Source organism: Mesitornis unicolor, unplaced genomic scaffold (genome assembly GCF_000695765.1).
Source record: "Mesitornis unicolor isolate BGI_N332 unplaced genomic scaffold, ASM69576v1 scaffold2419, whole genome shotgun sequence".
Taxonomy (NCBI): Eukaryota; Metazoa; Chordata; class Aves; order Mesitornithiformes; family Mesitornithidae; genus Mesitornis; species Mesitornis unicolor.
This window is the reverse complement of record NW_010209064.1, coordinates 64,422-78,429: the sequence shown is the minus strand read 5'-3', so window position 1 is coordinate 78,429 and position 14,008 is coordinate 64,422. Positions and strand designations below refer to the sequence as shown.

General features: G+C 41.1%; 1 protein-coding gene across 1 annotated transcript; it reads right to left on the bottom strand.

Annotated features, from left to right (window-relative positions):
• Positions 1 to 3,281: 3,281 nt before the first annotated feature.
• CHRNA6 (cholinergic receptor, nicotinic, alpha 6 (neuronal)) lies at positions 3,282 to 13,146 on the bottom strand. Its single transcript, XM_010192742.1, has 6 exons — positions 13,031 to 13,146; positions 10,537 to 10,676; positions 9,563 to 9,607; positions 7,378 to 7,487; positions 6,273 to 7,260; positions 3,282 to 3,422 (listed from the first exon to the last, which is right to left on the bottom strand). The coding sequence occupies exons 1-6, from the start codon at positions 13,107 to 13,109 to the stop codon at positions 3,300 to 3,302; spliced, it is 1,485 nt and encodes a 494-aa protein (XP_010191044.1). The 5' UTR covers positions 13,110 to 13,146; the 3' UTR covers positions 3,282 to 3,299.
• Positions 13,147 to 14,008: the final 862 nt, after the last annotated feature.

Sequence of the window (14,008 nt, the reverse complement as noted above, 5' to 3'; positions counted from 1 at the left end):
CCTAACGTTCTGTGATTCTGTGTGATTCTGTGATTCTGCCTGTGGATGACAACATTGCAAATTTAAAATCTTAAAAAACCCCAGCAACCCTCTGCTTTGCCACTGCCTTATAATGTGCTGCCTTGATTTCTGAGCACTGGTTTGCCAGGCATGCACACTTGGCACTGCTTGGCAGGACCAGGTGTAGCATCCATCCACCAAGAGACAAACGTGGCAAGCTCCTCTGGACCTTTTAGTGGGGGGGGAAAGTGGAACAGTATGTAATGAGCTGGTAGAGATGTTGAATTGCTTCTATGCTTTTAAAATTAATTCATAGATGCCATCACTCTCAAGAAACAGCAATTTCTATCTGCCAGCGCTACATTTATCACTGGGACACATAGTAATGGCTGTTGCTGATGTGGCTTTGGAGCTGATGGGGTGAGAACAGACACACCACTCTGTGTGCCCTGCAATGAGCATGGGTACTTTTTTTGTGGCTGTGTGCACTGTGTGATTCAACTCAGCATCTAAGATAGCACCTGCTCTGGTTGAAACTTTTCCTGGTATTTCAGCTAGAAGGTCCCCCCAACAGGACTTCAGACAAGCAACAATGTTACTTTCATGTGGGTCTTCCATGTCTGCTCAGAGGTGGGCCCCTGCTGCAGCATTCTCCAAAATGAGATGCTTATCGTGTCCCCCACCCCTATGCTCTCTAATCAGCCAACCATTTTTACAAACCTGACAGAAGCACGCAAGGCTCCAAGTTTTGAGTGTGTCAAACACAGCTGAAAATGGCAAATCAAGGATCCAAAAGTTACTGAATGGGGGGGGGGGAGGAAATACTACACTCAGAAAGAGACAGAACATGACTTTGTAAATCTTACTTTCTTAGGATACCAGACTAATGAGGAAAATTGTCCAAATCCTGTGTCTGAGGTCCAGAGGCAAGACAGAGAGATTCAGTAATGTAAAAGACAAAGACAGGAAGCTGGTGCTGGGGCATGGAAGCCTCCTAACTGGAGAAGAGAAGCTGGACAATTGTGAATGCTTTGACAAAAAGCTAGGGCTTTTGCTGAAGTCAGCTTACTGGCTATGAGGTAGTAGCTGTCATCCCTAAGACATCAATGCAGTACACCTTGAGACACAACGTATTAATTGCTTGTATGGTCATAGAGTGCAACAGAAAATGCTGCCAGTCAGATGTCTTTCCAGTAGAAATTAAGCTGTAAGGCTCAGAATGCTCCTCTTCAAATTCTCTTTCTTTCCCTTCCCCTTGTTCATTATTAAAGAGCCAGCATAGCAAAAGTCATTTAGTAGCATCTCTAAACACATTGTACAGCAAAGAGTTTTTAAAAAAATACAAATTCTTCAAGAAAGCATATTCCAGAAGAGATATTTAATTGACAGGCTGAAAAAATAAACCATGCTCATTCATACATGTGTCTGTCAGTCACTACATAATTGTGTAACATTCAGGGGATTACAGAAAAGATGTTTTTCTTCTAGAAAATAATGACTTTACATATTTCAACTACTGGATTAAAAGAATTATATTCTTGCCTTACCACTTTTATCTCTGACATATACATTTATTCTGTCCTATTGTCTTTAATATTGAGCATCAAAAAAGGATTAGGCAGCCAGTCAGGAACGTCAGAAACAGGGAGTTTCCAAGGACTGGTGATGTTCAAAGCAGAGACTGATACATGGCAGACACTGAAAACACTGCACTGACACTGTACAGTTAAATATAGAGCCTCCTGTAAGAGAGAAGGACTTCTTACTCTGGAAGCCATTGGCTTTAATAGGAATGGTACCTTTTAAAGAAAAATCCTTCAGCACAAAATCTACAGGTATCTAAATGGACAAGGGATCTGATGGTAAACTGTTCGCATACCATAGAAATCACATCAGGTGCACATCTACGAAGCATTTCAGGATTAAGCACACTAGGATAGGAAACCTGGTTACATAGCAGCAACCTCAGCCCCAAAAGTTGGGGTTTTTTTTTTGCACACATGGCACTGACTCATAAGGGGTCAGTAAATGGAAAATTGCTGCAGAGCAGTTTTTAAAAGTTTTAAAAGTTTTTAAAAGCATGGGAGATCTCAGATCAGTCCAGTGCTGTCAAGCCAATTCTGTTTGTGTTGAGTAGCTACTCAGGGACAAACCCTTCCCTGCTGGGTTTATGTCTGAGCCTGAGCAAGCAAGAGTCTTCAGAGCAGACCCTGTGGTCTGAGACCACTGTTAATTTGACAAGAGAAATGTGGCTTGACAACCCCACTGGAGCTCACTGAGGTCTTGGTATGCAGTATCAGGAAGTAAAGGGGACTTCAGTCACATACAAAGTTAAGTGGCAGATGAACTAGTTTTAAAAGGTCTTAGAAGCATGTAGGTTTCAAATGTGGATGCCTTACATGGTAACCACAGGGAATTCAAGTCTTTTTCTGGTTCTCCATAGTGCATCCAGGCTATTCCTCTTAGGTGAGCCTAGCATGCTTCAAATAATGTCATCAAGGGTACATGCACTGCAAAATATTAAGTAGGTTTGCCTTCAACTATGTTTAAGTGCTTAAGACCTGTCTGACTGCAAACATAAACATGTTGTTGATCTGGGACCCTCATTTGTGTTCATATATTGCAGAAGACAGGGACCCCTTATTTTAGATTGTATTGAAAATGGTACAGGGTCAAGGGATTAGTTTGACTGTACTTTTATTTTGATTATTTGCTGCCCTGACACAGGAACACAATAAAGAGCATTGGTCCGTTCAGTAGGACTGTGGTACCTCCCCTTAGGTACCACACCAGAGACTAGCTGTTATACAAGGAGAGAGATAGAGAGGAAATGTAAATTATCTCAAAGGAAGAGTTGATAAAGTAAAGTTATGATCAGGACAAAAAAATGAAGCCAGGTAGAGTCCGCTTTGGGCAATGCACTCAGAATTGCCTAAACTGTCCTAATAGCCCCCTGCACTGAAACCAAGGGAAAAACTCAGTAACTTCAATCTGCTCCTGTGGTCCCCAGCACAATTGTTATTGCTGAACTCATTGAGGGAGTGACAGGCAGGCACTCTAAAAATCCTAGACATTCCACCATATAAAGATCACATGCTCATCCTCTATTTTCAGTCCTTTTCTCATTCTGATTTGTGTTGTTTGCTTTCCCAGAGGACCCTTCCCTCTCCTTCTCTTCCTCTGTGGCTGGGTGTTGAGGTGATAAGCAGAGGGGCTGTGTAAGAGGAGAGAAATATAGGGGACAGTCCCAAACTGAAAATGAAACAAACACAAAAGTGGATAAAAAGCAGTGGATCAAGTTATGTATCTGCTATTAGAGGCTGGATAAAGAGCCCTGCAGTTCCAAAGACACAAAGGATTATAAATACCCAGAGAAATACTCTGTCTATCACCATAGCTACATATTTCCAATCATCTTCCACCTGCAAGAGAAAAAAAAAGGTATAAATTACATGTAATGTAACATGCAATTGTGAATTGACATTACATAGTAGAGAAGTCCCTTGTGCTTTTGAACGTGAGGAAGAACATATATGCAGTCAATAATGTTGTTTGTCATGCTTATAGTTGCTGCAGTTTTCAAGTGCCTTTAGAGTGGGCTGATTTTCTAAAAGTATTTATCACTTTTGGCTGAGAGCATTCAACACTGACCTAGTTGGATGAACTTTTCTAAATATTCAAGTCTGTTGGCAAGCTATGGCTGAGACACTGACATTAACAAATAGGACCTGATTCTGGGGTGGGTGCAGAGTGGGGTGGTTTAACAGCAGAGACAATCACCATAGCTGCACCTCACTAGATCCTGTCAAAGGATTTATCATGACAACCCACACAAGAGAGAGTTTGCTATTCTGGCCTGATTTGCCACACTGTCACTTCAATCAAGCCCTGTTGATTTCAGCAAACTGGGCAGCCGGACACATGGACTATAGCAAAGCCCTGACTGAGCAAACCACAGTGTCACCTGCCAAGGAAGACAGAAGTGGATTGTGTATGTCTGAGAGATATACCTTAGAACCATGTTCAGTGAAGCTGCTGTCCTTTATACTGTACCTACATAAAAGCACCACTGCATCAAAAGAACATTCACTCATATAAAATTAGTAAAGAGCTCTCTGCTGAGGGATCTTCCACTTGTTTTCCCAATTTCTTGATGTTTTCCCCCAAGGCACTGCTGCTGTACTTCTCGTGAAAGAGAATGAAGCAAGAACGCCAGCTGCCATAATTGTTGCCAAAATTTTTAAAGGGTTTTTATTTTTACAGGACTAGTGCATGATATCACCCATTTGATGATAGCACCATATGGTGATGACACCTGTATGTCTGGCTGGAGCAGAAGCAGCCTGCAGAATAATTTCTTCAGTGCTTGCCTAAGAACAAACCCCCTTTTGTCCCCAAAGAGAGGATTTTTCCCAAATGAAAAATCCTGCTTCCCACCACTGTGTTTTGAAAGGTAAGATTCTTAGCTGTTGACATGCACACCAGACTAAGAGTACAATTTCATGTGGCAGGAGCGATTTGCAAAATGCAAATCAGCAAAACTGGCAAAGGGAGACCTATCATGAACTTCATAATCAAGGTGGCATGTTACTCAGACCACTTCACGCAAAGTCTCTTCTATTTTGGAGAGCATTGGAGAAATCAGCTGAATGCAGTACATGGATATGTTTTATGCAGCTGGTGTGGCAGTAAGAGCAGGGCTAAAATGCTGGAGTCAAGCAAAACATTAAGGACACAGGTACTAAGCAAGGCTCAGCTCAGTCCCTATCCTCCTTTGTGCTGATGGGTTCCTGCCTTTTGCTTTGGGCTGGCAGGTATTACACACTCCTCCTATGAATTCACACACCAGCCTTAACTGCAGCCCCTTACTCAGAAAGTTATGGACTTTGTTTTCAGATTAAACCCTTCTGCAGGACATAAAAAAAAGGGGAGGGGGAAGTTATTTTTAGATTGCACAGAAGTTGCATGATTTTGTGCTGATTTCAACAAAATATTCGGATAGAAAGAATACCTCTCTATATTTTCCTCACAAAGTACTTGTGTTTTCCAACACAAGGACAGCAGTATTTAATTTTTAACAGGATTTGCCATCACAGAGCATCTAAAAACTTCAAAACCAAAAGCAAATATTTCTCGACAGATCAAAGACAAATGTTTCATTACGTTCTAAACACTTCAAAAAAACTTCTTGAAGTGTCAGAGAATTCCTATTCCTTGTGAGGCCTGGGTGTGGTGGATGCCAGATAATCTTTCTCAGAGCTGCTTTTAACTGCTTGTGTTTACATCTGAGGATGTGGCCCCAGAATTCTCTAAATTCCAATGTGTATAATTTTCTATGACAGTAATCCCAGTTAGGATGAAAGATTTATAACCTCATGCAAGCAAATCCATTAGCCCAAATGCTAAGTCTCACTTTTAAATCCATGTCTTTTTTTCACCTGTATTTACTAATCTGCTGTCTGTTTTTATTCAGCTGTCTTCCCCTAAAATTTTCACATATGTTTGCCATGGCTGAACATACTGTATTGCTGAAGCCACAGTTAGTCAAATCTCTGAAAAAATAAGAAAAGATCAAACTGAAACTAAGGACAGACAACAACATCCTGAAAGGAGTATCTTTGCCAAATTTATCACTGGGTGAGAGTAGTTCTTCTCCAGATCAACTACTGTGCTGCCAGGCAAGCCCTGTTCTTTAAAAACCAGTCCCTAAATTTGCACATTCCATTACTAACACAGAAAAGCACCTTCTTGGTAAATAGCATGCTTAGTGTTGAGATGTCACTGCTTACCAGGGTTGAGCAGTTGGTGTGCAGTTGAAGAGGGTTATTTCTGAGGACCTACAGAAGTTGGGTTGGAAGAGACCTTGAAAGTCCCCATCTAGTCTATCCCCTGCTCAAGGCAGGATCAACTCTACCAGAGCCACAGCTGATCAAAGTTTAGTTCTCATGACCTCAACAGGCTCCTGCTCATTTTCCTTCTCACCCTGAGAAGGGTGAGCTTGATGTCTAATCTAAAACTTTTCACAGCTTAAATTATCCACTGGGGATTGACGAACAACAGATCACTTTTTTGTTCCACCCCCAATGGATGATTTATCTCCTCCCTTTCTGTAGGAAATTTTGACCCTTTCATAGGTCTCAGAATTTTCTTCTCTAGATCAAACAACTCCAGTTCTTGTGGGCTACCTTCCTAGATCGTGTTTTCACTTGCTGTTCTCTTGCGCAATGCTGGATATGCGACCCCATGCCCAGCTGGGTGGTTACCTCCCTTACCTCCTTGGTTTCATTTTGAGACCTCATGTTCTCTGCGATGAACTGAACGCTGCTAATGACATCCTTCACTTCTGGAGAGTACTCCATCTGCTCTGCCATCCATTTCAGTGACTGATGGCTCAGTTGTCTCCTTTTGGTGGTAGTAAGTTCAGTTGCCTTATCGCAGTGACTGCAGCACTGCTCCCTCTCTAATTCGGTATCTTTGTGTTTGCTGTGCTTTGACTTTTCTGACATATTGACTGATCCTTTCTTGGTTTTTTTGAAGATGTATTTTTTCTGCTGTTCTAGTGGCCTCTGCATCAACAGGACTTTGGGGAGCAGGCTAAGAAAGACGGTTTTTACCCATTTCGGCATTGTGTGTGTGGTTGGAGTCCTGTAATGTATATTCAGGACAAACACTGTGATGACAATTGACAGTGTCACAAATATCATAGTGAAAAGTAAATATTCACCTACGAGGGGAATTACTAAAGAGGTGGATGGGATTGTTTCTGTGATCACCAGTAAGAATACAGTCAAAGAAAGCAGAACAGAGATGCAAAGAGTCACTTTCTCACCGCAGTCAGATGGCAAGTAAAAAACTAACACAGTCAGGAATGAGATGAAGAGACAAGGAATGATCAGATTTATGGTGTAAAACATTGGCAACCTTCGAATATAAAAGGAATATGTTATATCCGTGTAGATCTCTTCACAGCAGTTATATTTGATGTCATGTTTGTAGCCAGAAGCATCAACTATTTCCCATTCACTATTTTCCCAAAAGTCATTCATATCTACTTTGGATCCAATGATCAGAAGATCAATTTTGGCTTTATCATAGGTCCATGAACCAAATTTCAGTGAACAATTCTGATGATCAAATGGGAAGAAGGTAATATCCATAGGACAGGAACTTTTAAAAATAGCTGGTGGGGTCCAGGTGATCATTCCATCATAGCGGAGCAGGGCTTTAGTCTTGCCTTCAACTTGAAAATCTCCCACTGCACTAGAAAGACAAATGGGGCAAAAAGAGAAAATTACCAGGAAAGCAAAACATCCTTTAAGGACACTGCAAGAGGATACTTTTGAGAGAAAGGGTAAAATAGAAAAGTGTTCATCATACTTATTATACAAGACAATATCTGGTTTCCAGATTTTATCTGCGGGTACCCGAACAAATTCAATGTCATCATATTCTCTGGGATCCCACTGCAATTTGTAGTCATTCCAAATCTGAAATAAGAATGGACAAGGATTTTAAAACCTTGTATTATCAGCAAGTATCTGCTTCTCAGATCTTCCTGTACGATCATATCATAGAATCATAGAATCTGTTGGCTTGGAAGGGACCTGTAAAGGTCATCTAGTCCAATGATGACAGGCTATGATAAAGACTGAAAGTGCACCACATACAGAAGGGGACAGTGGTCCAAAAGACAGCAAGGCTATGACATGGAGAAACACTGGACATACAAGAATATTGCTCACATTGATATGCTAGTCCCTCTGTGAGGGGATGGGATGTCAGCTATTACCCATTGCTGACATACTGAGGTGTCTCCTCTGTCCTGCTGCATCAGTACAGACTATTACCTGTGCAAGGCTACTGTATGGATTGTCTGGCTCATAGTTTGTAAACAAGTTCTGGCAATGTCTCGTGCACCAAGGCAACTCAAGGGGTTGTAAAAGTGACTCAGCCTTGGACTGCCTTAAGGCTACAGAGACAACCCATGGTGAGCTGTGTACATAGCTCAGCCCTGAGTTGACCAGTAAGCCCTAGACTAAATAAGGCAGCACTGCATCATTCAAAGAACCGAAACATGAGTTGAGCCTTGAAATCCCTCAACAAATAATGTGCAATGAGTCTCAATTAAACTACTATTCAGTTGCCTGAGGAAGTAAGATAAGCTGAAAGGTTTCAGTTTCAGCCAACCCAGACAATCCCAAGATCAGCAAAAAAAGAAGTAAAAGGTAGAGAAGACAGAAGTGTATCTCATCCATGGATAAAGAACGAATGATAAGGGGAAACACCATCAAGGATAAGCATTCCAGACAGTATAAGCCACTCTGGCATATTCCTTCCCTCCCATCAAGTAAATCAGGGAATAAGACTCCTAAGATTTAGGCTGGGAATTGAGAGTCCCTTCTCCAACTATACAGCTGTTCTGTGAGCAGACCATTCCCCCTTGATCAGGACACTCGCCTAGATAACTTCCCTGGGACTGAGGGCCCTTACCTGAAAGGGTAAGCAAATATTTAGCATGCTTTAGATTTGTAACTGTGGGTGATTAACTAACACATATGTAGTATTTAGCACGCTTGTGGGTTGTGATAGTGCATTCTGTGAATATCTTGTGGGTTGAAATAGCGTATTCTTGCTTTTAAATTGCAACAGTGCATTTCTTCATTGTATTCGTAAAACCTGCAATAGTGGATTATTACATCTGAAACAGTTCAAATAAATTGTTTACTTGAACGTTTTAGTCAAGGCTCTTTTTGCCACAGTTACCAACCCACTGCAGAGAGGAAATACAGGCTATGCTGCTGCTGTCATGAGAGTGCATGCTGTATGCTAAAAGAGGCCAGCAACAAAGAAGACCAGCATCCCAACAAGAAAGGAGGTACATATGCACACTAACAGGCCGTTGCTGCCAGGGGACATTATTGGTTCCACAGGGAATTGCCAAGTCAGGGGCAGCAAGGGACGCTCAGCAGCTCTCTTGTATTCTGGTAGACCTATCATGGGGCCATGCTCCATGCTCCATGCTCTTGTAGCCTACTCTGAATATCCTCTTTATAAGCACAGTATCTTTTGCAGAAAGCTTTGTGTGGACCACAATGAGTGCCTCAAAGAAACTGCTTTTGGTAGAAGTTGGTTTGTTTTTATCAGCAGTTTAGGTCCTCTAAGGATCTTTGTCTATGTATAAATGCTAAAACCATCAGGAAAATGGTGGCATGTTCCTTTTGCTAACAAATGTTTTGGTTGGAATCTTCAATGTGGAGATGACCCAGGATTGCCAAGCTGCGTATTTAACCACACTTTAATGGGTACATCCAGCTAAACCAATGACCATGAAGTTGGAGGAGAATATATTACACAGGAAAGATAGGCAATGTAACTTCTTTGAAATAAGAATAAAGAAAGTACTTTTTCAAATGTGGCTTTGGTTCATAGAGCTTCTCCTTATGCGTACCTTTAAAATTATTGTTACAAAACAAGCACCTATTCTATAGATGTAGCTTACAAGGTAACAGACATTTCATCACATCAATGCAAAATGCATGAGAAATGCAATGCAGTCACTTACATGTCTTAGCCACAAATTTGTTTCCATAATCTGATTGACTTCATCCTAGAAAGAAACACAGACATGCACATCTTCACTCCATAAATCAGTAACAGTATCCTGAGACAGTTACAAACTATTCTGATAAAAATGGAAACTAGAATTTCATATTAACTAATGCCAGAACTTTTCTGGCCATTCTCAGGGTGCTTACTTACTGTGCACAATCATGTGCACAACTTAGCACCCTAGCTGCTGTTGAATGTTGCTCCTCACTGTTTGCCTGCTGCTTCATTATGGACTCAACGAGGTATCAGAATCAAAACTCAGAATCAAAACTCAGCCACTCTTCTGTGGATAACTTGCTTCACAGAGCAGATTTCAGCAAGGATTAAGGTCAGGTTTTGCTTCTTCCACAGTCACTCTGCCCTGCCCAGCAGGTCTGCCACCTCAGACACACTCTGGTGTACAGTGCCCCGCAGAACACACAACATTCATCCCCAGCCCCACCACTGTGCAGGCTGCATGTCTCTCACGTTATTTTGAAACAGACTAAAAAAGCATGAGAAAAAACCCAAACTTCTAAGGACCATGGAGAAATGACACTGGCCTCACAGCAGAGGAGAACTAGGCTGCATGGTATGCAACATGGACACAGCGAGGCACCTCTGGAGTGGGCGAGCTCTGTGGAGAGCAGACTTTAACATTTGGTGCTGCTGCTCTGGGTGCCAGAGGTGCTGCCTGAAGGAAAGGCATTTGATGCTACAGAATAAGCATATGAATCTATACAGTTTGAACTGCTCATTCAAGCAAATGGAGCAACTCGGCTGACAGAAAGAACAGCAAAGGTCTCAGCATATACACATATGCACGCATGACAATGTCAGCTATGAAAGCTGTAGGTGTAACTATCACAATTACATCTGTTGCTTTAGCAATTTGTGTGTGTTTGCAACCATCTCCAAATCTTAGCAGTATTCTGTAATGAGTCTTACCACATTTGTAAGCTGGGTAATGGCCAGTTCAAAATACACTGTGACAGGATCAGACACATTTTCCACCGGCCTGATGAACTGGTTGTACTGGGAAAAGAGTTTGTGAAATAACCGCGCCTCTGATTCGCAGGCTGTCGTACCTGTGTTGGTAAAGACAGAGAACAGCTGTGTCAGAGGTGAGGAAGAAGGTGATGCTGAATAACAGACTAGCCCATGCTATTTTTCTGGACATTGTGCTTGTGACCATGTTCCAAGACACAGGAGCAGAGAAAAGAGGGCCGCCCATCAAAATAACTCTCCTGCAGGATGGTGCCCACTGCTTCTTGTCTCCTAAAAGTGTAAGGTAATGGCCTGAACGGAAATGTCTCCAAAGCTGGATCTGGCCTATGGGGCTTCACTTGGCCCACTCTGATATCAGACCAAAGTAGAATAAAGTGATGTAAAGTACAAAAAGTATAAACTTGGTGGGTTTCATCCTTGGGAGTTTTCATGGTAAAACGGAAAGTTTATGAAAAGCATAGGTACTTAATCAGAAATTAAAAGCTTGAGGCTGCAGCTACTGGATAAAAATCTATGTCAGGTACACCACTTAGGTGATTATAATGATGCCTCCTAGTCTTAAAAACGACTACATTGTATTCTATTTCAGCTCTTTAGATACCACAATTTTGCTCTGAAGGAAGCTAATTTCTTAAATTATATGACAGAAAAAAAAGGAAATACTAGAATTTCTTATAGAACAGCATGCTTCTTTGTAATACAGAGCCACTTTCTGGGAACAAGCAGATCATAGCCGTAACATCCTGTCAATGCAGTACAGACTGACTGGTTTAGCAGGAATAAGGTGTGTGACAGGTGCTGAGCTGCCTCACTGCAGAGTCAAGAAGAATACTATTAATCTGTTACATACAGCCAAAACCTGAAATAGTTGTTTTCACACTGCTAAAGACTACAGAGTTATTTCAAAAGGAAAGATTAAACTATGTGGACTCTGGCAACATTGGCTTAAGAAAGGACTTTTTTGGAATGACTTTGTTATTTCAATGCACTACTATAATTCAGCACAGAAATTCAAAATACTTTATAAGGCAAAGATTTAGAATTTGCTTGTCCTACTGAGCACAGCTGTGTCATCAAAGCTGTATGATGATGTCAAAGATAGATCCAATACAACTGAGGAAAAAATAGATTTTCAGATGCATGGTCGTAAGTCTTTGTGTTAATCGCAGACTGCACCAGAACACATCAGGAAAACAATCATGACAAGTGTTTGTGACTGCAAAAATCTTAAACATAGAAGAGGTTTGTATCAGGCAGCATGGTCTCTGGCACATTATAGGACATACATTTACAATTTACATTTCATTCAGTGAACACAAGGACACAGATGTCCTACAGGGAGATGCCTAGTCTCAGCATACAGTACCATTTTCATGCTTAGGCTGTCCTCCTTTTTTTAAAAACAAACAAAAAAAAACCAAACCAAACCAAACCAAAACAAGAACATTTCTGCCTCTAAAGTGATACCAAGCATGCTCAGATTCAGGGGATTATCACAATTAAAAGTTAAAATGTTTGTTACTGCTGACATACAGGTATGGAAAGTATTTTTTATATATATTATAGTAAAACTTCCATGACTTGATGTTTTATTTCATCCTTTTAGCATCATTCAGGAAAGAGACGTGAATGTTTGCAAAGTTTGGATGTTTGTGTATCATGTATTATCCTATTCAAAAAGGAAATAGCAATTTCCTTTTTTAGATTTCCTCACCACATTTGTCACACTGTGACTAAAAGTACCTTAAAGTTTCTCACCAAAGTCTCCCAACTAAAGCCAATGAGCGTTTAATCTGAAATTTTCCTACTGGCTTCTTAACAGACACGTGCTTTAAATTGAAGTAGCAGAAACAGACAGGTATTTAGGACTTTCATTTTTATACTTCAGTTACAGATTCTCATCCCATTGGTGTTGCTGTAATACAATGCCACGTGCCCTGCTAACACAAGCACTCTAATTCATACATATCTTGGTCAGCAGAAATGAGACTTTCAAAAAAGATATAGTGACTTAAAAGCAGTTTACCAGGGAGACTTGTATGTGGAAATCATTCCAGCATATTTAAAAAAAAATCACAAATGACAGTGAACAAAAATATATCGAGTTCTCACTTTGAAGGTGTATCGAATGTACGCATCTTTAGCTTGCACTATTTAAGCAAATACAAAATTCAAAGACCAAACATTTCTAGAACTCCTATTTCATTTCCATTCTTTGCTAGAAACAGTTTCTCAGTTAGTTATCAAACCAACATTAAGAGTTTTATGTGTGAAAACTAGTATTGCTTTAGCTCTTTTAAAATACTATTGAAATGTTACAGATTTCAGGTTAGAAATAGCTGGTAGAAGCCTTACACTGAATTTATTCCAGGAAAACAGAAGCAGAGACAGTGACTAGAAAATATTTTAGAGACTAGTATCAAAGAGAGCCTACCTTTAATCAAGGATGTGAATACAAATGCCCACACACAGAAAGCAGGGTAACACCAACATAGCCTCCTCTCAGGATGCATTGCTAGCAGCAGATTAGAGCTTCCTTTTGAAAAGAGAGCTTTGGGGAAAAACAGAAGGCAAGAAGACATTCAAGTCCCCTGGACGGTAAGTAGGCAGTACAAAGATGGATTTCAGTTTTGTGTTTGCAGCAAACAATGCAACCTGCAGAGCAGAGCCTTGCAGAGCTCCTTTCACTCCCACCAGGCGAGGAGAGATCATGCCGTGCGCAGAGCAGGGAGTCAGGCAGCCTCCTATCAGGTGACTTTTTACATTTCCAGTCACCAGCACCCTTGCCTCTGGGGAAATGTGCAAGAGTGCAGGAGAGAGAGGGAGGCAAGACACAGGGCAGCCAGAGTGGAGTGGGGAGGAGGGGGTGAATTCGCTTAGTCCTCCACCCACTGGTTAAAAACTCGTCCAAAAGCAGCTGCTTTAGTTATCGCCTGGTGCTCACCTGAGAGAGTCTGTTGGAACATGCAGAGATGAAACAACTTCAGCTTCTTGACTGAAGACTAATTCTGCAGCAGGAGGAATGGATGCTATACAGTTTTAACACCTTTACCAGTATCGTGATAGAATTGCTTTACAGTGCTCCAAGCAAATAAATCTAAGGCAAGCAGATTTCTTACTGCCATCTCACAGGAACAACTAAGCATGCTAAGTTATTTCCTGACAAACAGGTCAGCTTGCAACATCAAGTTTTCTATAATTTTTCTTTTTGTGTAGTGATTCCTGTGCCAGTATCCTGCTAGTGTGGAAACAAAGCAGTAGAATAAAGGACAGACATCAGGAGATGTTACACAAGTACCTAACAGGCCAAATTCACTTGGACAGAACATTAAAAAACTGTTAAAAAACTGCAGGTCCTGATCCTGTAGAGATTAATGCATGTTCAGTGCTCAAGTGTTCAATACACAGGTCC

Excerpts from the sequence above, each read along its gene's own strand:
- CHRNA6 (XM_010192742.1), bottom strand. The coding sequence starts at position 13,109 with ATGCATCCTGAGAGGAGGCTATGTTGGTGTTACCCTGCTTTCTGTGTG. Across the intron at positions 10,677-13,030 it reads ATTCACATCCTTGATTAAAG|GTACGACAGCCTGCGAATCA; the intron begins GTAGGCTCTCTT and ends TTACCAACACAG. Across the intron at positions 7,261-7,377 it reads GATATTGTCTTGTATAATAA|TGCAGTGGGAGATTTTCAAG; the intron begins GTATGATGAACA and ends TTGTCTTTCTAG.